General features: G+C 48.7%; 2 protein-coding genes across 3 annotated transcripts; both read left to right on the top strand.

Annotated features, from left to right (window-relative positions):
* The first annotated feature begins 240 nt into the window (after positions 1-240).
* On the top strand, positions 241-5,975 carry LOC115651409 (pollen-specific leucine-rich repeat extensin-like protein 1). The gene is made up of 2 exons (XM_030562387.1): positions 241-378; positions 1,271-5,975. The coding sequence occupies exon 2, from the start codon at positions 1,317-1,319 to the stop codon at positions 3,270-3,272; it is 1,956 nt and encodes a 651-aa protein (XP_030418247.1). The 5' UTR covers positions 241-378; positions 1,271-1,316; the 3' UTR covers positions 3,273-5,975.
* Positions 5,976-6,135: 160 nt separating this feature from the next.
* TMEM265 (transmembrane protein 265) lies at positions 6,136-19,165 on the top strand. 2 transcript variants are annotated; one of them, XM_030562572.1, is made up of 4 exons: positions 6,136-8,651; positions 15,436-15,480; positions 17,412-17,668; positions 18,185-19,165. In XM_030562572.1, the coding sequence occupies exons 3-4, from the start codon at positions 17,453-17,455 to the stop codon at positions 18,341-18,343; spliced, it is 375 nt and encodes a 124-aa protein (XP_030418432.1). In that variant the 5' UTR covers positions 6,136-8,651; positions 15,436-15,480; positions 17,412-17,452; the 3' UTR covers positions 18,344-19,165. The 2 variants fall into 2 exon arrangements, with proteins under 2 accessions (XP_030418432.1, XP_030418431.1); XM_030562571.1 differs by lacking the exons at positions 6,136-8,651; positions 15,436-15,480 and adding an exon at positions 15,607-16,500.
* Positions 19,166-20,557: the final 1,392 nt, after the last annotated feature.

The following is a 20,557-nucleotide window of genomic DNA, read 5'->3' as shown; positions in this document are numbered from 1 at the left end:
GCTCCCGTTGCTTGGCTCCTGACTGGTTGGCTACTTGCGAAAACGGCTCCCTCCTCCCGTCTGATTGGCTGAATGGTTCGTCAATCACAGTGAGGCCCTTACCTCCATTTATGATTGGCTATCCGAGCCGTCACTCATCTTCAAACTCCTCCTTCCCTTTCTGTTTGGCCGCGCTCCCCGCTGCTCACCCACCGAGGCCCAGCCCCGGAGCTCGATTGGTCAATCCGGCTGCCGCTCCATTGCCCGGTCCCGCCCCTCATTCGCCACCTGCCAGTGCCCGCGGATTGTCCCGCCTCCGCGGCGCGTGGGCAGCCAGTCTCCGCTCCGGAAGCGGGCTCGGCGCGCGGCCCAATCGAAACCGCGCGGCCTGGAACCGAGGTGCTGGGCGCGTGGGGGGCTCCGGCCGCGGGAGTTGGGGTGGGGCAACTGGGGGGAGGGGCTGGAGGAGGGGGAGCTGGGGGGAGGTGAGTTGTGTCTGGGGGGGAGGGTTGGTTGGCTGGGGGAGGGGCTGGAGGAGGGGGAGCTGGGGGAGGTGAGTTGTGTCTGGGGGGGAGGGTTGGTTGGCTGGGGGAGGGGCTGGGGGGAGGTGAGTTGTGTCTGGGGGGGTGGGTTGGTTGGCTGGGGGGAGGGGCTGGAGGAGGGGGAGCTGGGGGGAGGTGAGTGTGTCTAGGGGGGAGGGTTGGTTGGCTGAGGGGGGAGCTGGGGTGTGGGTCTGGAGAAGGGGGAGCTGGGGGGAGGTGAGTTGTGTCTGGGGGGGAGGGTTGGTTGGCTGGGGGGAGGGGCTGGAGGAGGGGGAGCTGGGGGGAGGTGAGTTGTGTCTGGGGGGGTGGGTTGGTTGGCTGAGGGGGGAGCTGGGGGGAGGGGTGGAGGAAGAGGGAGCTGGGGGGAGGTGAGTGGTGTGGGGGGGAAGGGTTGGTTGGCTGAGGGGGGAGTGGGGATGAGGGAGGTGAGTGTGTCTAGGGCAGAGGGTTGGCTGGCTGAGGTGGGAGCTGGGGGGTGGGGCTGGAGGAGGGGGAGCTGGAGGGAGGTGAGTTGTGTCTGGGGGAAAGGGTTGGTTGGCTATGGGGAGCTGGGAGGAGATGAGAGGTATCTGGGAATACGGTTGATTGGCAGAGTGGGGAGCTGGATGTAGATTGGCTGGGTTGACGGTGGTGGTTAGGGAAGGGGGGGGGACCTGGGGGTGGGGCTCTAATGCTTGGGGAAGGGAAAGTGCAGATAGAGGTGAGTCACTCCCCCTCCCCACTTGGTGTCTGTCTCTCCCCTCCCTCAGCTGGCCTGCAGGTCTGTGAGCTTAGCTCCAGGAGAAGCTGACTAGCATGACCCAGGACATGGGGCTTGAGAACAAACTGCCTGACCTCGGTGGCAGGAGGGAGTTGGACCAGAAAGATAACGACAGCGGCAGCAGCTGGGCCAGCAGCATCTCAGCGCTGGCGCTGTCCTCCAGCGGCGAGGAGTTGCTGCAGCGCCGCAGCCAGCCCGCCAGCCACAAGATTCAGGTGGAGAGCGAAGACGAAGCTTCTGAGCGAGAGATGGCCCTCAGCCTGTCTCCAGTGCCCCTCAAGCGTAAACGGGGCCGGCCCCCCAAGAACAAGTCTGTGGAGCAGCCAAGCCAGGGGAAGGTGCAGCCCCCAGCCAGCACATCCAAGTCCCAGGCCATGAAGCCAGAGACCAAGGCGCCTGAGCCCTCCTTACCCAGAAGCAAGAAGATCCTTGAGAATGACTCTCCCCTGGAGAAGCGCAAGCGGGGCCGGCCTCCCAAGGTGCACCGTGTCCCAATCACCCCCAGTGCTGAGTCTCCCCGCAAGCCAGGCCGGCCTCCCAAGGCAGGATGTCCCCTGGTTGCCCACAGTGCTGAGTCACCCCGCAAGCGGGGCCGGCCTCCCAAGGCGCACTGTGTCCCAATCGCCTCCAGTGCTGAGTCTCCCCGCAAGCCAGACCAACCTCCCAAGGCACAGTGTTGCATAGTTGCCCCTAGTTCTGAGTCACCCCGCAAACGGGGCCGTCCTCCCAAGGCACAGCATTCCCTGGTAGCGGTCACCCCCAGCTCTGAGTCACCTCGCAAGCGGGGCCGGCCACCCAAGGCACAGCGTTCACTGGTAGTGGTCACCTCCAGTTCTGAATCACCCCGCAAGCGGGGCCGGCCACCCAAGGCAGGGTGTGCCCTGGTCGCCCGCAGTGTTGAGTCTCCCCGCAAGCGGGGTCGACCTCCTAAGATCAAGTCTCTGGAGCAGCTGAGCCAGGGGGAGGCGCAGTTGCTATCCGGCACTCCTAAGTCCCACGTGAGGAAGCTGGAGATGAAGGCCCCTGAATTGTTCTCACCCGGGAGCGAGACAGACAGCTGTGAGAGCAGCTCCTGCCTGGAGAAGCGCAAGCAGGGCCGACCTCCCAAGGTGCGCGGTGGCCTGGTCATCCCCCATACTGATTTGCCCCATGAGAGGCACCGGCCCTCCAAAAACAAATCTCCAGAAATCAACAAGGGAGGTGTGCAACCACCACCCGGTGTCCCCACGTCCCATGTCATAAAGCTGGAGACTAAGATGCCTGAACTCTCCTCACCAGGGAGCAGGACCTCAGAACTGCCAGGGGAGGGGGAAGCACAGCCTTCACCCAGCGCCCCAAAGCCACATTCCCAGAAGCCAGGATCCAGTACCCCTGAGCCAGCCTCGTCCAGGAGCAAGACAGTAAGCAGTGAGCCGCCTCTGGAGAAGCGCCGGCGGGGCCGGCCCCCCAAAGTGCCCTGGGCCCCGGCTGTCCCCACTGCTGAATCACCCTCCAAGCGCAAGCGGGGCCGGCCCTCCAAGAACCCAGCTTTGCCCCGCATAGAGGGGCAGTCCTGTGCTCCGGGTCAGCCTCAGACCGTGACACCTCTGCTGAGAATGAGCCACCTCTGCCTGGCCGCAAGAGGAGGAGGTGGTGGAGGAAGGAGGAGCCTGTCCTGGCCGGCAGCGAGAGCTCGTTGGATAGTGAGGATGGGGGGCCGAAAGAAAAGCCAGACTTGGGCAGCGAGACCTCAGCCCTGCTCCCACCCCAGAACACCGCCCCTGAAGCAGAGCCGGATGGCAACTTGTTGGGGGAAAGCGGTGCCTCTGAACACCCCCCAGCCCACTCCACCCGTAGCACAGCAGCAGTTAGCAGTAGCAAAACGGGGCCCATCAGTGGCTCACTCAGAATGTAGAAGAGAAGAAGAAAGGAACAGGTCTAAAAAGAAAAAAGAACAGCCTCTAAATCTTCAAATTCCCACAGCACTGTCTGATGGGAACAGTTTAACTTAAAGGCTTTGGTGTTCATGGTCTGCTCCTTTCTCTCCTCGCTCAACTCAGGGTGCTGAACTTGGTGCTGTCGCCTGTGCTTTGGAACGCTCCACTGGTTTCCTCGTACCCTTGCTTTTGCTTTCCAGTTCTGCATGGCTCTGTAATGCCCCCACCGAATTCCAGCCTTTCTAATAAACCTGCCCCTGATCTTGCCTCTCTCCTTTCCTACATTGCGTTCCTCGCTTCATCCTCTCCCGTTGTTCTAAAGGTTTCCTAGATTCCAAGGTCAGAAGAAACCATTGTGATCCTTCTAGTCTGACCTCCTGCTCTGGCCATAGACTTTCTCCTCCCATCACTTATAAATTGCTTTTCCTTCTGTATTCTACGCTTTCCTCACATTTTTTCATACTTTTTTTTTTTAGTGCTTGCATTCTTTGTCATTGTATTTTTGTGTCCCCCACCTCGCCCTTCTCATTTCATTACTTGATTTGTTTTAAAAGGTGCTGTGTTCTTACCAGAGTCACTGGCAAATTCCTTAACCTTGAAGTGCAGCCTCCTTGTTGGGAATCAGACCCCAGTCTGCTGCAGGATGGGCAGTGATAGTCACCATTATGCTAATGAAGAAAGCTGTATGGCTCCATTTCATAATGAAAATCTTATCGCTAATTCTTGCTAAACCAAGTACTCAGGGGGTGTCAAGGAAGTGATGGGCTCTTTCCATAAAATTGTGAGCATTTCTGTTTTAGCAGTCAGTCTTGCAGAGACCGTACCTGATTTGTAGGCTCTGAAGAGGTAGATTGCATTGTTGTCAGAAGCAATAAAACAGGTGCAGGCAAAGAAGGAATTATCATAGGACTCATTCTTAAAATCTTACAGACCAAAATAGAGAGCCATGGAGAGTTGTTTTCTTATGTAAAAAGGGAATGAGGCACTAATATGACTGGTGCCGGAGCAAATATTGAAAATTGGATTTATTTGGTCCATGACGTTGCCTCAGGAGGATAGCAAGGGACTGATAAAACCAGGCAAAGATTGGCGAGAGTAGGTTTGTAGCCAGAGATGATAAATGATGTGAAATAATACTGTGATGATTGCTTGATCTGTGCGCAAAATGATCTTGAAGTAATAAGAACGGTGCTCCCCTTAAAGCTCATAAAAATTCAGGGCCATGGTCTACTTTGCAGATTCATTTGGTGGGACTGTTACTTGCAAGTTAAAAAGGAAATAAATATTTTTTGCTTCAGCAACAGCTCGTGTGTTGTAGTCCAGGTATTCTCCTATTGGACCCTACTGGCAAAATTGAAATCAGATCGAGGAACTAATTTTACAGGAAAAAAATCTTAGAAAATTGTCTTTTGTTGTTGGGGACAAAACAAAAGTTCCACATTCCATACTGTGCTCAGGACAGGTGGAAAGGATGAACAGAATAATCAAAGTGATGTTGAGAAAGTTTCTCTCTAAAGGGAAGAGACTAGGACAGTCTCATTCCATTACTTCACATGCTAACTGGGCTGCTTTGCTAGTGAAAGAAATTGCATTTTGTTTGAAGTAATGATGCATGGAGAAATGAGACTTTCAAAGCATCTATAAAAACTAATGATGCACGGGATTGAGGGAATAAAAATGGATGTTTTGTATAAAAATTTCAAAGACTACCTTAAACAAGCACGTGTACATAGCTAATGAATTGGGAATATCAACGTGAAAAGCATGACATGAACTGTGGGTAAATTAAACTCATCTGTGTGTAGTCGGGTTACTGGAAATAAGAGAAATGTGTATAAAGTTTAGCATGCTACCCAACTTCAGCTGTTTTAGAGACCAAAGACACCGAGATATATCAGTGCACAGTGAAGAAACCCCCAGGCATCTGAAGGAAAGATAAACCTACAGATGAGCCAATTACACTTCCATCTACTATGTTAGAACTGAGTATGCAGTTGGCTATAGAGATGTTACAGTGCCCTAAGGTTAGACCAGTAAGCAACCACAGGTCCAACTGCTATTTCAGTCCCTGGTGCTTTGCTTAATAATGTGCAGTTTATGCATGTATCTGTTGTTTTAAATCTTTCTCAATGGAATATTGCTGAATTTGTCCACTGTGTAAAAACAAGTGTATTGGTGCTGTATGCATCTTTGTTATTAGACTTAATAGCATTTTATCAGGGACAAGTGCAAAATCTGGGAGCTGCTCAGTAAACTATTACATAGTCTGGTATCTTTCAAAATAGGCAACTCTGACATTTTGAGGGAATTGTTGGTTCCATTTTAGGATTATTTGGATCAGGGATGTCTTTTTTGAATAGGCAAGACCTGGAAAATATAAAAAGACTTATTTAACTATTTCAAGTACCAGGCAGTGGAAACAGTTTCTAAACCTATAATATAGCATTAATGGCCTAACTACTGAGGAAAGGTATATTTTGTGTGTGTATAATAAGCATGACATTGCTAAACTGTTCAGCTGGACACCAAAATTCCTGAATTAATAAATAACAGGAAAGAAAAGGAACATGGCATAGGTAAGATTATTTGCACAATTTATGGAAGTTGTGTTAACTGCCATAACCAGTTTGTCAGGTGATGTTGAAATGGATAAATTTCCTGATTTTATCAATGACAAACAATTAGCTAAATGTTCTTTCCCTGAGAGTATGGCTACATTTGGAATTTCAAAGCGCTGCCCCGGCAGCGCTGCGGGAGCACTGCCACAGCAGCGCTTTGAAGTGTGAGTGTAGTCGGAGCGGCAGCGCTGGGAGAGAGCTCTCCAGCGCTGCACGTAAACCACATCCCTTACGGGTGTAGCGTGCAGTGCTGGGAGCCCCGCTCCCAGCGCTGCCGCCCTGATTACACTGACGCTTTACAGCGCTGTATCTTGCAGCGCTCAGGGGGGTGTTTTTTCACACCCCTGAGCGCGAAAGTTGCAGCGTCGTAAAGTGTGAGTGTAGCCATGGCCTCAGTGTATTCAAAGGCTCTTGTAAACCGTCAATGTCTCAAATCCTGCAAACAGATTCCCTTGAGCACAACTTTTTAATTTGGAGTCAGTGACACCTCATCATAACAGAGGTACGTGTTGATCTAAACAGTCTTGGCTTCCATTGTCCAAATTTTAGTGCTGCCATGTTTAATAAATTGGCATTTGTCCAGTCACTTGACTACCTAGAAGAAAACATCTACATCTACAACGAGTGTCTGGATGTACCACAGCTTCTGGTATTTCATACAGCAGTACAAACCTGGAGCCCACCACACGTAGCCTGCTGCCTTTGACATCATAACTCCTGTCCGTGTCCATGCCAGCCTGACACAGCTCAACGAGACAGGTGAACAAGATTCTACAGCCTCTTGTCCTGGAAGGCTCATCCAGTGGTGGTGACCTAGGCTCTGGAGAGATGGTACTGCATAGTAATCAGTTAAAAAAATTTTATAGAGACTTTACGTGTGATATCACCACTTCAACTTTGTTTGACCCACAGTGTTGCAAGTCAAACCATAATGTGTAGGTCGGAACAGGCATCAATGAATCCATTATCCACAGTGAACCCCATCACCACGATGAAGTTAAAAAATACCAGTTGTTTAACCTACACATTGATCCACTAACCTCTAATGTAAAAACATCATTGGACTGAAGAGATATGCATCTTACTCAAATTAGCGATATCATGCACAAAGCAGAAAAGGCTACACACAATCAGGCATGATGGTGACTTAGAAATACTTATGTTTAATGCTTGGATAGAGATTACTCTTAAGGCTTTAATTGTATTGATTTTGTGTGTGTCAGTTTTATTTTGTCATGTATTTTGCTAAAACAGCCTAAATTTAAATGCTTTCACATCAGCTACCTTTTTTTCCCCAGGGTGTCACCCTGTTGCTATAATGGGGCGGGGGGGGGGGGGTAGAGGGGAGCTATTAGCCAATATCATATTTCTGACAGTTTTGTATTTTCTGCACTTAACGCTAAGTTCTGTAACTATGAAGCAGACTCCTAGCATGCTTTATGTTCATGCTAAGCTTACAGTTGTTGACTTGTGATCCCTAAGCTGATTTTTGAAAGGTCCATATTTAAAAAGAAACTATTTTCTCTTTGCTAGGAATGGCTTACTTACGGTCTCAAATAATCTAGTGGGTTGTTTGGAAAATGAGTTAAAAGCTGGTGAGACCAACTCCATACACCAGGATGACAGGATAGTGGAATCATGTCTACTTATGGTGTTTCTCCACTTACTGTTTCTTCTATCTTCACCTGTGATGCTTCTGATGGTCTCCATGAGGTTGTGAGCATGTGCAAGGCAAGGAACCATTTTGCTGTTTCCTTTTCAGTTGAGTATTAATTAGTTTTCAGATCTGTGTGAGACCCACCAATGGTGTGATAAATTTTACGTAGCTGTGTGAGTACCGTGATCAGTGACTTGTGCACTCTAAATTAATCAAAAAACTATGGAGTGAGCTGTATATAACTTCTGGTATTTGTAAGTGTAGGAACTGTCAAACGAGATGTATATTTTAAGGTTTGCCAAATAACAGTGTACAAAATACAGGGTATAAAGTGACAGGAATGATTGGTGCAGGTATCTTGGGTGAAAATGCCAGTAAACCTTGAAAAACAGGTGGGGAAAGTAGATAAGAATAGGGAAATTAGGTCTTTGATGTGACTGTGAGATGGGGGTTTTCTGCCGTTGAAAATGTAGGATATAAATGTCAGCTAAGCTCATGATTTTGGAAAAGATTGAAAACTGCTGTGAGCCTGTATCCCCAGCTGGTACAGTGCTAACCTTTTTCTTTTCTGTATTGTGCTGATCTGTCTTTGCTTAATAAACTGACCAAGCGTGGTTAGCTGATGCGCCATTGATCAGGAATTTAAATTGACTCCTCAGTGTTTTGTATAAGGGAACACAACATTTCCCCCCTCCATAGCAGGATGGGGGCAGCAGCCATTCTCTGGGAAGGGGCAGGGAGTATGTGGTTGGGGAGCTGGGAGATCTGGGGGTGGGAGGAGCTGTCCCCATGGAGCTGTCTTTCCCACTGAAGCATGTTCAGAACTTGTACAGAGGGCTGATGTAAACTCTCTTCAGAATAGTGCTATGAATAAAGTGTTTTTAAAAAATATAGAGAGAAAACTACCAGCACATCCTCTGCAGTGAGTTGTGTGCCTCTGTTCTCCCATTCCTTCAAGGCAATGTCCATCTCCTCTGACCTCCTTCCTCTGCACCATGGGGTGCTCGCGTGCTGGAGTCATCTGGGCACCTCTCACCTCAGCAGTTCCCTCCCATTGCCACATCCTCAGGCTGGCAGCTGAGTCCCCCCTGTTCTCTGCCTGTGTCTCACAACAGGGCTGAAATGATTTGATCTAACAGAAGTCCTTGGGCTCAACATGGCAAGAAGTTGGTGGCCCATGTAAGAAATACAGGGTATAAAATAAACCTTGGTTAAGCAACTGCTTATCTGATTACCTGGCTCACCTTTCTTAGGTTCTTCTCATGCTGATTGCTTAGCTAAAGAAAAGGTCATGGGAGTTGAATTGGATTAAATATCCTTAGCAGCAACTATGAGTTTAGGACATAAGAAGACAAGAATAATGTTGAACTGTGATGTGGCTCCATAAACTAGCACGGTCAATATAATCATGTAGGTTTTCAGAATCAAATCACACAACTGCCATCGAAAACGCTTTTACTCAGTCACTCAAAACGGTCTCGCTTATGCCTGTTGGTGTCAGCAACTTTGGTGCTGCTCTCACACCAGAGGAAACACAATCCAAAACTAGAGTAGAAGACAATCTGCCAATTAACTTACATGCCAGTTCACCCGTGGAGGCATAGTAATCAACCCTTGTTACCTGTTTCCCAAGGAGTGAGATTAGCTCCAGGCTCTAACACTCCAAAGTAGCTAAGATGAATTCCTACATTCTAAAGAGTCGTGTAGACTGCAGATCAAGAAGCTTGCCCGCTTGGTCTCATTTGATATCTGTATGTGCCCAGGACTTGACTGGAAGGTGTGCCATGCTGACAATATCCCATAATGTCCTGAACGAATCATATGGAACTAAGAAACTTTACAGAGTTAACACCTTTGGGGTACGTGGCATTAAAAATGCAGCTGTCTTGTGTTATTGCAGCACTGTATGTACCTTCTCTAGTAGGGAATGGGGTGCTAACTAACTTCCTGCATTATCAGTCTTTGAAGCCCCCTCCCAGGGGAGATACGCATAGACTAGTTCCAACTGGATTCTCCAGAACCCCACAGACAACAGCTAAGGTGGAGTTGGCCCTTCCTGATCCAGCAAACAGACTGGACCCTTGCTCCATGGAGGGCCCCAATCCTCAGTGGTAGATTGGAAGGACTTGGCCTATGAGGCCTCTTAAGTCTGTGTACTTGTGACTGAAGCTCTGCTGAACTTATGATCACAAGGAAGCCCCTGGGAGTGAGGGTTGAAAGAGGGGTCTTGCCACAGCCCATGTAAGAGATGAGTTGAACCCTGGTAAGCTTATTAGTACGTGTGCCAGTTCTTTCACTGGTTTTAATAGTTCTCTGTCATGCTTTATACCTTCAGAATAAAGTCGGCTTGGTATGGTAACTTGTATTGCTGGCAATTGCTGTTTGTCTCTGAAGAGGAAGCAAGCAGGTCTGTTTGGGCAGCCTGTCTGTGCTGGGAGTGAAGGCAGGGAACTGTCCATCCTGGAAATACCCTGGTCAGAAGGGAGAGAGACACAGGACTCCACTCAGTAAAGGCAACAGCTGTGGTGCTGGAAGCCTGAAGGTTGGGTGCCCTCACAGAACCACTGATGGCAGATACAGCTACACCTGCCCTGAACTGGGACCCCAGTATGGAACATTAACTATGGTAGACGTGTGTACAGTGTTATACCATCTTAGTTACCAGCAGTCATTTGTTCAATGTCAAAGCTACTGTACAACAATCTTGAGTGGAATTTGCTACAAAACAAGAACGTGTTCTGTGACACTGTTTAAAGCTCATACACAAGCATGTATATACTTCCTTACTAATTAGGAACCCAGTTTCAGGAAGTGGTCAGTTGATGACTTGGGTCATCACCCAAGAGAAAGTGTGTGTGTGTTACTTACCAGATCTTTGCTCACTTGTCAGCTTTGAGCACTGTTACTATTTACCCTAAGAGCTGACATTGCAAACACAGGTGGAGCAAAGGACGCACACGACCACAGTCTTTTCCCAGTGCATTAGCAGGCAACCTGAATTGCTGGAAAATTAAGACAGTTAAAAGTGCCTATCTGAGACAGATACTTCATGTCACAGGAGGACTCGAGGATCAGCTCAGGGTCTCTGTCTTCTCCCTTCCAGGTGGCTGTATGCTGAAGGAGACAGCATGTATTCCTTTTCTTGGAAATGCTGGTGTGGATGGTGAAGATTTGAAATGTGCCATCCAATTAGGGAATGAAACATCAGCTTTTGAGGTTGTGCAGCTGGGACTGGAACTTTCTAGTCTCTTCGTGCTGCACATCTTATCACACCGGCTTGTGTAAAACAAGTTAGGCCATGACCGTTGGTTGGTACAATCATCTTGGGACATACCTTGAGCATTGGCTTGTTTGCATTGGTCAGCAATTTACCTCCACAAGTTGCTTTGCAGGGTTTGGACAATTTGTGCAGTTCTGCTTACTCAAGTTGCAGTTCCGCTAACGGCTGAAATGTTCAATTTAAAGTTTATAATTTTATACAGAGACTCTCTATCTGCTTTGATGCTCCTTACACTTGTTTTAGTGTTCAATGCAAAGTCCCTTCAACATCTGTTGTTCTCTAGTAGGCTGGAACACCTCTATAAATCTTTCCTTTCTGGTCTCCCTATTTTAACAACAAGGTGAGCTATTGTTCTATATGGCTGAGCCGAGTATGTGCATTATCAGTTGAATTAGGCAGAGGTCTGGGGAAGGTAATCTGTCACAGCTAAATACTAGGTGGAACAGATTGTTTAGTATTTTAGTCTTGTGTTAAAGATGAAGAGGTCTAGTGAAATAAAAATTACGTATCACTGTTTAAAATCTCTCTCTCTACCTTTAAAAAATCATGTTAGCTTATTTTTGAAGTTTTGCCTAAATGAATAGCCCAGACTAGAAAACCCCCCAACCACCCTGTCATGGTATAATTCCCCACTCTGAACCTTAGCGTCGAAAAGATGGGGCACCAGCATGAATTCCTCTAAGCTCAATTACCAGCTTAGAACCTGTAGGGCTGCCATCAACCAGGAATTCCAGTGCCTGGTACACTCTGGTCCCCCCAAAACTCTGCCCGGGGACCCCCAAGACCCAGACCCTCTGGATCTTAACACAAGGAAAGTAAACCCTTTCCCTCACCGTTGCCTCTCCCAGGCTTCCCCTCCCTGGGTTACCCTGGAAGATCACTGTGATTCAAACTCCTTGAATCTTAAAACAGAGAGGAAAATTCACCTTCCCCCTCCTTCTCTCTCCCCCTCCCAGACTCTCCCTGAGAGAGAAAGTAATCCTAACACAGAGAGAAAATTAACCTTTCTCTCCCCCTTCCCTCCTTTCTCCCCACCAATTCCCTGGTGAATCCAGACCCCGTCCCCTGGGGTCTCACCAGAATAAAAAAACAGGCTCTTAAACAAGAAAAGCTTTTAATTAAAGAAAGAAAAAACAGTAAAAATTATCTTTGTAAATTTAAGATGGAATATGTTACAGGGTCTTTCAGCTATAGACACTGGGAATACCCTCCCAGCCTCAGTATACAAGTACAAAGTAAAATCCTTTCAGCAAAATACAAATTTGAACTCCTACCAGCAAAATACACATTTGCAAATAAAGAAAACAAACATAAGCCTAACTCGCCTTATCTACCTAGCACGTACTATTCTGGACATATAAGAGACTGTATCAGAGAAATTGGAGAGAAACCTGGTTGCACGTCTGGTCCCTCTGAGCCCCCAGAGTGAACAACCATCAAAAACTAACAACACACACAAAAACTTCCCTCCCTCAAGATTTGAAAGTATCCTGTCCCCTGATTGGTCCTCTGGTCAGGTGACAGCCAGGCTCACTGAACTTGTTAACCCTTTACAGGCAAAAGAGACATGAAGTACTCCTGTTCTATTAACCCTTAACTATCTGTTTGACACACCCAAATACCTTCTCTAAAGATAGTTGACAAAGATGGGACATAGATCTCTTACTAAGTAAATGAGTGAGCCCTGTTCTACACTGGGTGGGAGAGGAATTGACCTAAGATACGCAACTTCAGCTATGAGAATAGCGTAGCTGAAATCGACGTATCTTAGTTCGACTTACCTCGCATACTCATGGTGCAGGATCGACTGCCAATGCTCCCCCTTTGACTCCGCCTCCGCTTCTTGCCACCGTGGCGTTCTGGAGTCAACGGCAAAGCAACTGGGAATTGATTTATCCATGTCTACACTAGGTGCAATAAACTGATCCCCAATAGAGCAATAGTGAAGACGTATCCTGACGGTTGCAAGTGGCAGTGGGGGAGATTTAGGTTGGATATTAGGAAAAACTTTTTCACTAGGAGAGTGGTGAAGCACTGGAATGGGTTACCTAGGGAGGTGGTGGAATCTCCTTCCCTAGAGGTTTTTAAGGTCAGGCTTGACAAAGCCCTGGCTGGGATGATTTAGTTGGGGGTTGGTCCTGCTTTGAGCAGGGGGTTGGACTACATGACCTCCTGAGGTCCTTTCCAACTCTGATATTCTACTAGGCTCATCACTTGCCAATTGTAAAGAAAGACTTAAATTCCAAGCATGCTATAAATCTGCTCAGTTCAGGGATTTTACAATATAAAAAAGTAAAATGTTAAAAAGCAAAAGCCATGGTTTTGTGCCTGCATTCGGTTCAGAGATAAGGCTGCAGCCTCTGACATTGTTGTCCCATGCCTCTCCTCCCTTTCTGAATTTTTTTTTGTCTGAAACTGCAACCTTCTCCACATTTGCCTCTTAAATGTCTGTTAAGTTTAATCAAATATAGTTGTACTGTTCCATGGACTATCAGACTAGTAAATAAATACCTTTAACAAAAGCATAGGAGAGAGCACACAATGGGCAATATTTTGTAGCAGTATCTGCAAAGCAGCAATTACATTCTTTGTTTTTATCATCACAATCAAGAGCCCCAAAAGAATGATTTTTTTCCTGTTCTTACCGATATAAATATATAGCACTTTACATTTTGCTTTTATGCAAGCTGTAACTCTAGATATCTGACAGCATTAAATAATACAAGTCAGTAGATGAGAGAGCTGAGAAATTACTGAAAACAGGTGTTATGATGACAAAACTCTAATGCAGAGAGACGGGGGAAGGGAGGAGTTAAAAGGCACCACTGAAGTGGAAGTGAGTATGAGAACAAATCATGCCAAATCAACCTAATTTCCTTCTTTGACAAGGCTACTGGCCTAGTGGTTAGGGTGGAAGCAATAGCTATGATATATCGATTTTAATAAGGCTTTTGAGACATGACATTCTCATAGGCAAACTAGAGTAATGTCTAGATGAAATTGCTATAAGGTGGGTGCAAAACTGGTTGGAAGAGTAGTTATCAATGATTCACTGTCAAAGTGGGAGGGTGTATCTAGTGGAGTGTCCCAGGGGCCAGTCCTGGGTCTAGTACTATTCACTATTTTTATTAGTAACTTAGATAATGGAGTGGAGAGTATGCTTATAAAATTTGTTGCTGACACCAAGCTGGGAGGGGTTGCAAGCACTTTGGAGGACAGGATTAGAATTCAGAATGACTGTGACAAATTAAGGACTTGGTCTGAATTCGACAAGATGAAATTCAATACAGATGAGAAAAATATTACACTTAGGGAGGAAAAATCAAAGGCACAAATACAAAATGGGGAATAACTAGCTAGATGATAGTACTGCAAAAAAAGGATCTGGGGGTATAGTGGATCACAAATTCAATATGAGTCAACAATGTGATGCAGTTGTGAAAAAGGCTAATGTCATTCTGTGATGTTTTAACAGAGGCATTGTATGTAAGACACGGGAGGTGATTGTCCCGCTCAACTCAGCACTGGTGAGATTTCAGCTAGAGCACTGTGTCCAGTTCTGGACATTCCATTTTAGGAAAGAGGTGGAGAAACTGGAGAGAGTCCAGAGGAGAGCAAAAAATTATGAAAGGTTTAGCAAACCTGAGCTATGAGGAAGGGCAAAAAAAATGAGCGTTTTTAGTCTTGAGACAAAAAGACTCAGCGGGGACCTGATAACAGTCTTCAAAGATGTTAACGGGCTGTTACAAAGGGGACAGCGATCGATTGTTCGCCATGTGCACCAGTGGTAGGAGACAAGTGGCTGAGGGCTACTTTGTGACAGGCTAGATGCCCTGCTGCCCATAGACCTACCACACGCTCGGGAGGACATGGGGCCACATGTCTCTTGTTCTTGACAAACTCTAACTTACCAACATGTATGAGAAAAATAAAGCAGAACTAAGTGTGCAAATGTATTTGCTCTTTCAACAGTGATCCCTGGTCTACTATGCCCCAAACAGAAATTCCTCCTTGAGGGAGGCCAATGACTTTCTGAGAGAGAAGCAATTTGGGGACTGTGCAGGTTGTGTTGTAGATGCCCATGGCCATGACCATGGTGATGACCCCACTATAACAGGCTTTTTAAAAGAACTGGATAAGATCATGGAGGACAGGTCCACCAATGGCCATTAGCCAAGATGGTCAGAGATGGAACCTCATGCTCAAGGTTATCCTAAACCTCTGACTACCAGAGGTCAGGAGCAGAAGACTGGGTGGATCACTCCATATTTGCCCTGTACTGTGCACACTCTTAAGCTCTGTCATGGGCCACTGTCAGAGACCAGATTCTGAGCAAGACGGACCATGGTCTGTGACCCAACATGGCAGCTCTTTATGTTTTTTATGATGTGAACTGTAAAATCAGATAGTTGTGTTAAATTTGTGCATGGAGAGTGTTTTAAATATTACCACATTGGGATGCACACTGCAGTGCCTCTGCAGAATCGCTCAGCTCGAAGACCAGAGCGGGTGGACAAAGGGACAGAGACAGATGACCCAGCTAGAATGCTAGAGCAAAGACTCAGAACGGCAGGTGGAATGTTGAACACCTTTGTTTCGCTGTATTTCGCTAAAGTCATGCCAATTATCCATATAGCTTCCTGCAAGCTCTTAAACTTCATTTGTGGCAACTTATTTCCGCAGGCACACACGTCATCATAACTGTATCCCTCCAAACTTTAACCATCGGTGAGTACACATTTAAAACTTATTCTACGCAGGCCTTTGAATTGTATTAGCACATCCTCTGCATAGAGCATTATTTGGCATCCCATAATGGCCACATTTACTGCCCTCTAACAGTACCACAAACATTCTTACACACGTGGATGTGGTACTATGTATATGGGCAAAATAGAGCACAAGCAGAATTTACTGTTCTTAGGTGGCACAGCCAGGTAGCTTGACACCTCCCCCTGCCCTTATATAGCACTGCTGGGAACATGACACTTGGAGGTGCCATATAAGGGCATGGCGAAGGGGTGACCTCCCCAGCTGTGCCATATAAGGGCAGGGGGAAGTGACACACCCCTAGCTGTGCCATATGAAGGCATGGGGTTGTAGCGCCCCAGCCCTGGGGCATGCCACAGGAATGAGTGAAGACCGGTTTCCCGGCTGGCTCGGGAAGTCCCAGGGTGGATCATCCCCAGCACTGGGCCCCAAGTGCTTCCTGATTCAGCCCCTCCTGGAGAGGGAGCGGTGGCTCGTTACACATTGGCTCGGCCTTGGGGCTGCAGGATAGACACATGCTGAGAGGCAGAGGGACAGACACACAGACACTCACCTGTCCTGCTGCTGCTGCCCATGGGGAGGGGGCTGCCAGGCATGGAGAAAGCAAAACTCCCAAGCTAATTGAAGGCGGCAGCCAGACGGCTCCCCTGCCCCAGAAACTAGCTCCTAGCCCATGGCAAACAGCTCTTCCGTCACACACCCCAGTGGCAGGGGGATGTCAAGACTCAAGCCACAAGTCCAGCCTGACTATCCACCCAGGGATCTGGCAGGGACTCGGCCAGAGGGGCAAGGTGGGTGGGGGCGTTTGCTGAGGCAGCTGGCCAGCTTTGAGTCAGAGTCAATGAGCTCATGCTGAGAGGCTGGGCCCAGCCCTAAAGAGGCACTGCCAAACCTGGACCGGGAACTCGCTGGTGTGCAGACAAACAGGCAGAGGGAGACGGGTGCAGCTGAGATCCCAGGCCAGGACCCTGCCACCAGGTGAGACAATTCTCCCCGGGGGGGAGGGGCCCCTCCTTCCACTCCACCCCTTCCTCCTCTGCACAGCCCCCTCCTCAAGAGTCTATTTCCCCAGCAGAGATGGAGACGACTCCCCATCAGGGCCCAGCCAGGCTGTCCCCCCAACCCCAGTCTACTCCCTGCCTTTCCCTAGGGCAGACCAGACTCACAGCTGCCCTGGCGCTATGGGATAGTTACTCCCCTTAGCACCCTGCTCTTGGCTAGAGGCCCCCCCACTTTGCCCCTCCGGGTTGTGGCTAATGATTTTCCAGCCAGGGCTGTTGGGTGTGCCCTGAGATTCCCTGTCGGGACCCAGCAGGCTTTGGAGAGGCACCCAACGTGACTGCAAAACCCAGGGGCTGGTGTTTGCTCTGCACTCAGAGCCGCCTTTGGAAATAGCTGACAGAAAGAGCGAAGGAACAATTCTGAACCTGAGACTGGGGGAGACTGGCTAGCTCAGCGGGGGGGGGGGGTTCCCCCACTCGGGGGCACTGGGGGATGGGGCTTTTGCTGGCTGAGACTGCTGCTCTCCCTGGAAGCTCAGGAATGTGCTGTGCCCTGGCATTCGGTGCCACCCTCCCTTCCCTGGGCAGCTGGGGAATCCCCTGCAGGCAGTGACTCAGGGTGGTGGAAACCAGGGATGACGCAGGTAATCCCAGGCACAGACACAGCCCGAAAGGGGAAGCCCGTGAAGAATGAGGGGACCCGTCTCAGAGGGGACCCATTCTTAAGGGAGCTGGTGCTGGGGGGTCTTCTCCCTAATAACTCTGGGCTCAACACCCTATCACTGACCCTGGCACCCTGATTCTCCTCCCCGATGGGGAGCATGGTCATGCCTGGAGCAGGGCAGGGCAGGGCTGTGGCATGTGACTATCTGTGTTTCTGTCCCATAGGTGTCCCCGCAGCCTCATGCTGGGGGAGCCCTCGGTGCCCCATGGGGGAGGAGATGGCACTCAGCGTGGGGAATGGCTGTGCTGGGAAACCCACAGAGGATGAGGCAGAGACTGTGGTGATGATCCAGGAGGGACCCTTGCGGCCTAAGCCGTCTGCCTGGACCCCACGTCCCCGTGCCCTCCGCAACCTGGCCATAGGCAGCATCATCTGCGGCTGCTCCTGCCTGGGGGTGCTGGCCCTAATCTATGCTGTCAAGGTGAGGGGGGCTGGGATACAGCAGGGAGGATGGAGACATGTCTTAGTGCTGAAGGGTTCTGGGAGCTGGGATATAATAGGGTGAGGTGGGGCTGGGGCCATGTCTTGGTGTTGGATGTTCCCAAGAGCTGGGATATGGTGGTGGTGGGGGCACAGGGCCCTGTCTTAGTGCCAGGAACTGGGATGTAGTGGGGGGCACGGGACCATGTCTTGGTGCTGGGGGCTACTGGGGACTGGGATTTAGCAGGGGGCATGGGGCCAGGTCTCAGTGCTGGGAGCTACTGGGAGCTGGGATGTACCGGAGGTCACAGTGCCACATCTCAGTGCCAGGGGCTACCGGGACTGGGATTTAGCAGGGGGCATGGGCCCATGTTTCAGAGTTGGGGGCTACTGGGGACTGAGATTTAGCGGGGGGCAGGGGGCCACGTCTCGGTGCTGGGGACTACCAGGGGCTGGGATATAGCAGTGAGGGAGGATGACAGGCCGTGCTGCTGGTGACTTTCTCTTTTCTCCCCAGGCCAACGAGAAGCGGAAGACAAACTCTCCTGAAACGGATCTCTGGGCCCGGAAGTCCTTTCAGTTCTCCCTTCTCAGCATCGGGGTCTGGGTGTCTCTGCTCATCCTGGTACCGCTGCTCATGGGACTCATCTCCTACCTGATTGCCAGGGCAGAGTGATCTCCTGCTGCATTCTCATCGGCTCTGGGGGATCAGGGGGATTCCCAGATCTGATTTTTCTCTCCTGGGACTGCAGGATGGGAGTTGCCCTGGCTGCATCTCACCACAGCTGGCCTGGAATCTCCCCAGCCCTGCCAGTTCTGAAGAAGCTCCAGCTTCTCCATGGCTTGGGACTGAGACTTCAAAGAGACCAGGGTGGGGAGTAGGACAGGATCATCCGTGATTGTCTATTCCCAGCAGAGATGGTGATAAAGGAACCTAAAAACATCAAGGAAAAATCCAAGGCTGGTAGGGCTAAGGACCAGACTGATTCCATTCCTAGACGGAGATGGTAAAGCTGTTAATAAGGATGTACAAAAGGTGCTTTGTATTTGGAGAGAAGCAGGATGATGAACTCCTATCATATGAGGATGATGAAGTACTTTCCAGTACATTAATGAACGAGGAGGATGTTAAACAACATCTACTAAACACGTTCCAATCACAGACCCAGGAAACATGTCCCCAAAAGCCCTAACAAAGTTGGCCGTGGAGATCGCAAGCCTGCGAATGTTCATTTTTAATAGATGTTGGAATGAAATTCCAGAAGACCAGTAGAATGCTAATACTGTGCCGGGCAAGCAGGGTGACCAGGGGAATTATAGGCTGGTTAGCGTGACATCAATCCTGGGAGACATAAGGGAAAAGCTAATAAGGGATTCCATCAACAAAGACTGAAAAGATGTAGTTAAAGCCAGACCACACTGTTTTATGGAAAAGATATTTTTGTCAGACAAAGCTGATTAAATTCTTTAACAAGTTTACGAATTTGGTTGATAAACGCAGTTGGGTAGCGGTAATATATTTAGGGTTTTTGTAAGGCAGTTGACTTAGACTCACATGACATTCTGATAAAAAATATAGCACAATGCAACAGCAACAGAGCACAAGTTAAATGGATTAAGAATGGGCTCACTAGCAGCTCTCAAGAAGCAGCTGTCAATGGGGAATCATCCCTGAATGGGGGTGTTTCTAGCGGGGTTCTGCAGAGATCGGTACTAGGCCAGACACTATCTGACATTTTCATCAATGATCTGGAAGTAAATAGGTGCTGATAAATTTGCAGAGTGTCCAGCCCCTGTTCCGCTGGACAAACAGAATTCACAGACCTGCTCTTTGCAAAGGAATGCTACACCTCAGCTTACCACAGGATCACTGCTCTGCTTAACACCCAGCACTCCTCTTTGTTTATGGCAAAAAGAAGTACAGTGAAAGCAAACAACAGCAATTCATATAATAGCGTGTAGGTAAAAGTATTAGAAGCAATGGGCTACATTTAAAACAAAACCATAATTTGCCTTCTAGAGTCTAGATTTAAATAACAAGACACTTTCCTGGTCTATTGACGTTTAGGTCACCTAAAGTCTTTCTCCCAGTGAGCAACAAGCAGGCCGGCTGTGATCCTCCATTCATAAGACAAAGCGGGCAGGCAGCTTGTCCCTTCTGTGAAGGATACCGTATGTCTCTCTGCATGCTCCTCCTGATATACCAGACTAATGCTTTGACCTTAGTCATAAACAGGACAACCCCTCCTATTGTGTGGTGCTGCTTCCTGTAGATTTTGTGATCTCTTGTTGACTTTGCAGTCTTGATTAGCTGGTGGCTCGGGATGCTGATAGATTTACATTGTAAGACACACAATACACAATGGTCAGCCAGGGAGAGATAAGCACCTCCACCTTCAGTTGACCTGTCTTAACTTACACACATGAAGACCACGATGTTCGGTACCGAAACATAACTTCTTAAATATTATTATCATTTTGCAAAAATTAGTTGATTAGCAGCATACTGGTTTAGTGGAGACCTCACACACCCCTTCACTGGTCAATTATTATGCATATACCACCCCCAGGGGGTGCCTGTTAATCTCTGTGCATCACTTATGTCATCTGTCAGTTGGCGCTAAGGGATCTCTGGGTCAGAGTAAGCTGAGGCCATTCAAACAAAATAGGTCCCAATGTAACGCTGACAGCCCCCGGTGGTCAGTGAGCGAGATTGAACCTGGGAGCTCTGGAGCTTAATGCATGAGCCTCTGATTTAGCTGGGGACTGGTCCTGATCTGAGCAGGGGGCTGGGCTAGATGACCTCCTGAGGTCCCTTCCAAACTTGATATTCTGATTCTCTACCGCATGAGGTAAAAGCCAACTGGCTGTAGAGCAGACTCATTTTATC

This window comes from Gopherus evgoodei, chromosome 4, assembly GCF_007399415.2.
Source record: "Gopherus evgoodei ecotype Sinaloan lineage chromosome 4, rGopEvg1_v1.p, whole genome shotgun sequence".
Classification (NCBI taxonomy): domain Eukaryota; kingdom Metazoa; phylum Chordata; order Testudines; family Testudinidae; genus Gopherus; species Gopherus evgoodei.
The sequence above is the reverse complement of the archived record's forward strand: the minus strand, read 5'-3'. Positions and strand labels throughout refer to the sequence as shown.

Excerpts from the sequence above, each read along its gene's own strand:
- LOC115651409 (XM_030562387.1), top strand. The coding sequence starts at position 1,317 with ATGACCCAGGACATGGGGCTTGAGAACAAACTGCCTGACCTCGGTGGC.
- TMEM265 (XM_030562572.1), top strand. The coding sequence starts at position 17,453 with ATGGGGGAGGAGATGGCACTCAGCGTGGGGAATGGCTGTGCTGGGAAA. Across the intron at positions 17,669-18,184 it reads CCCTAATCTATGCTGTCAAG|GCCAACGAGAAGCGGAAGAC; the intron begins GTGAGGGGGGCT and ends TTTTCTCCCCAG.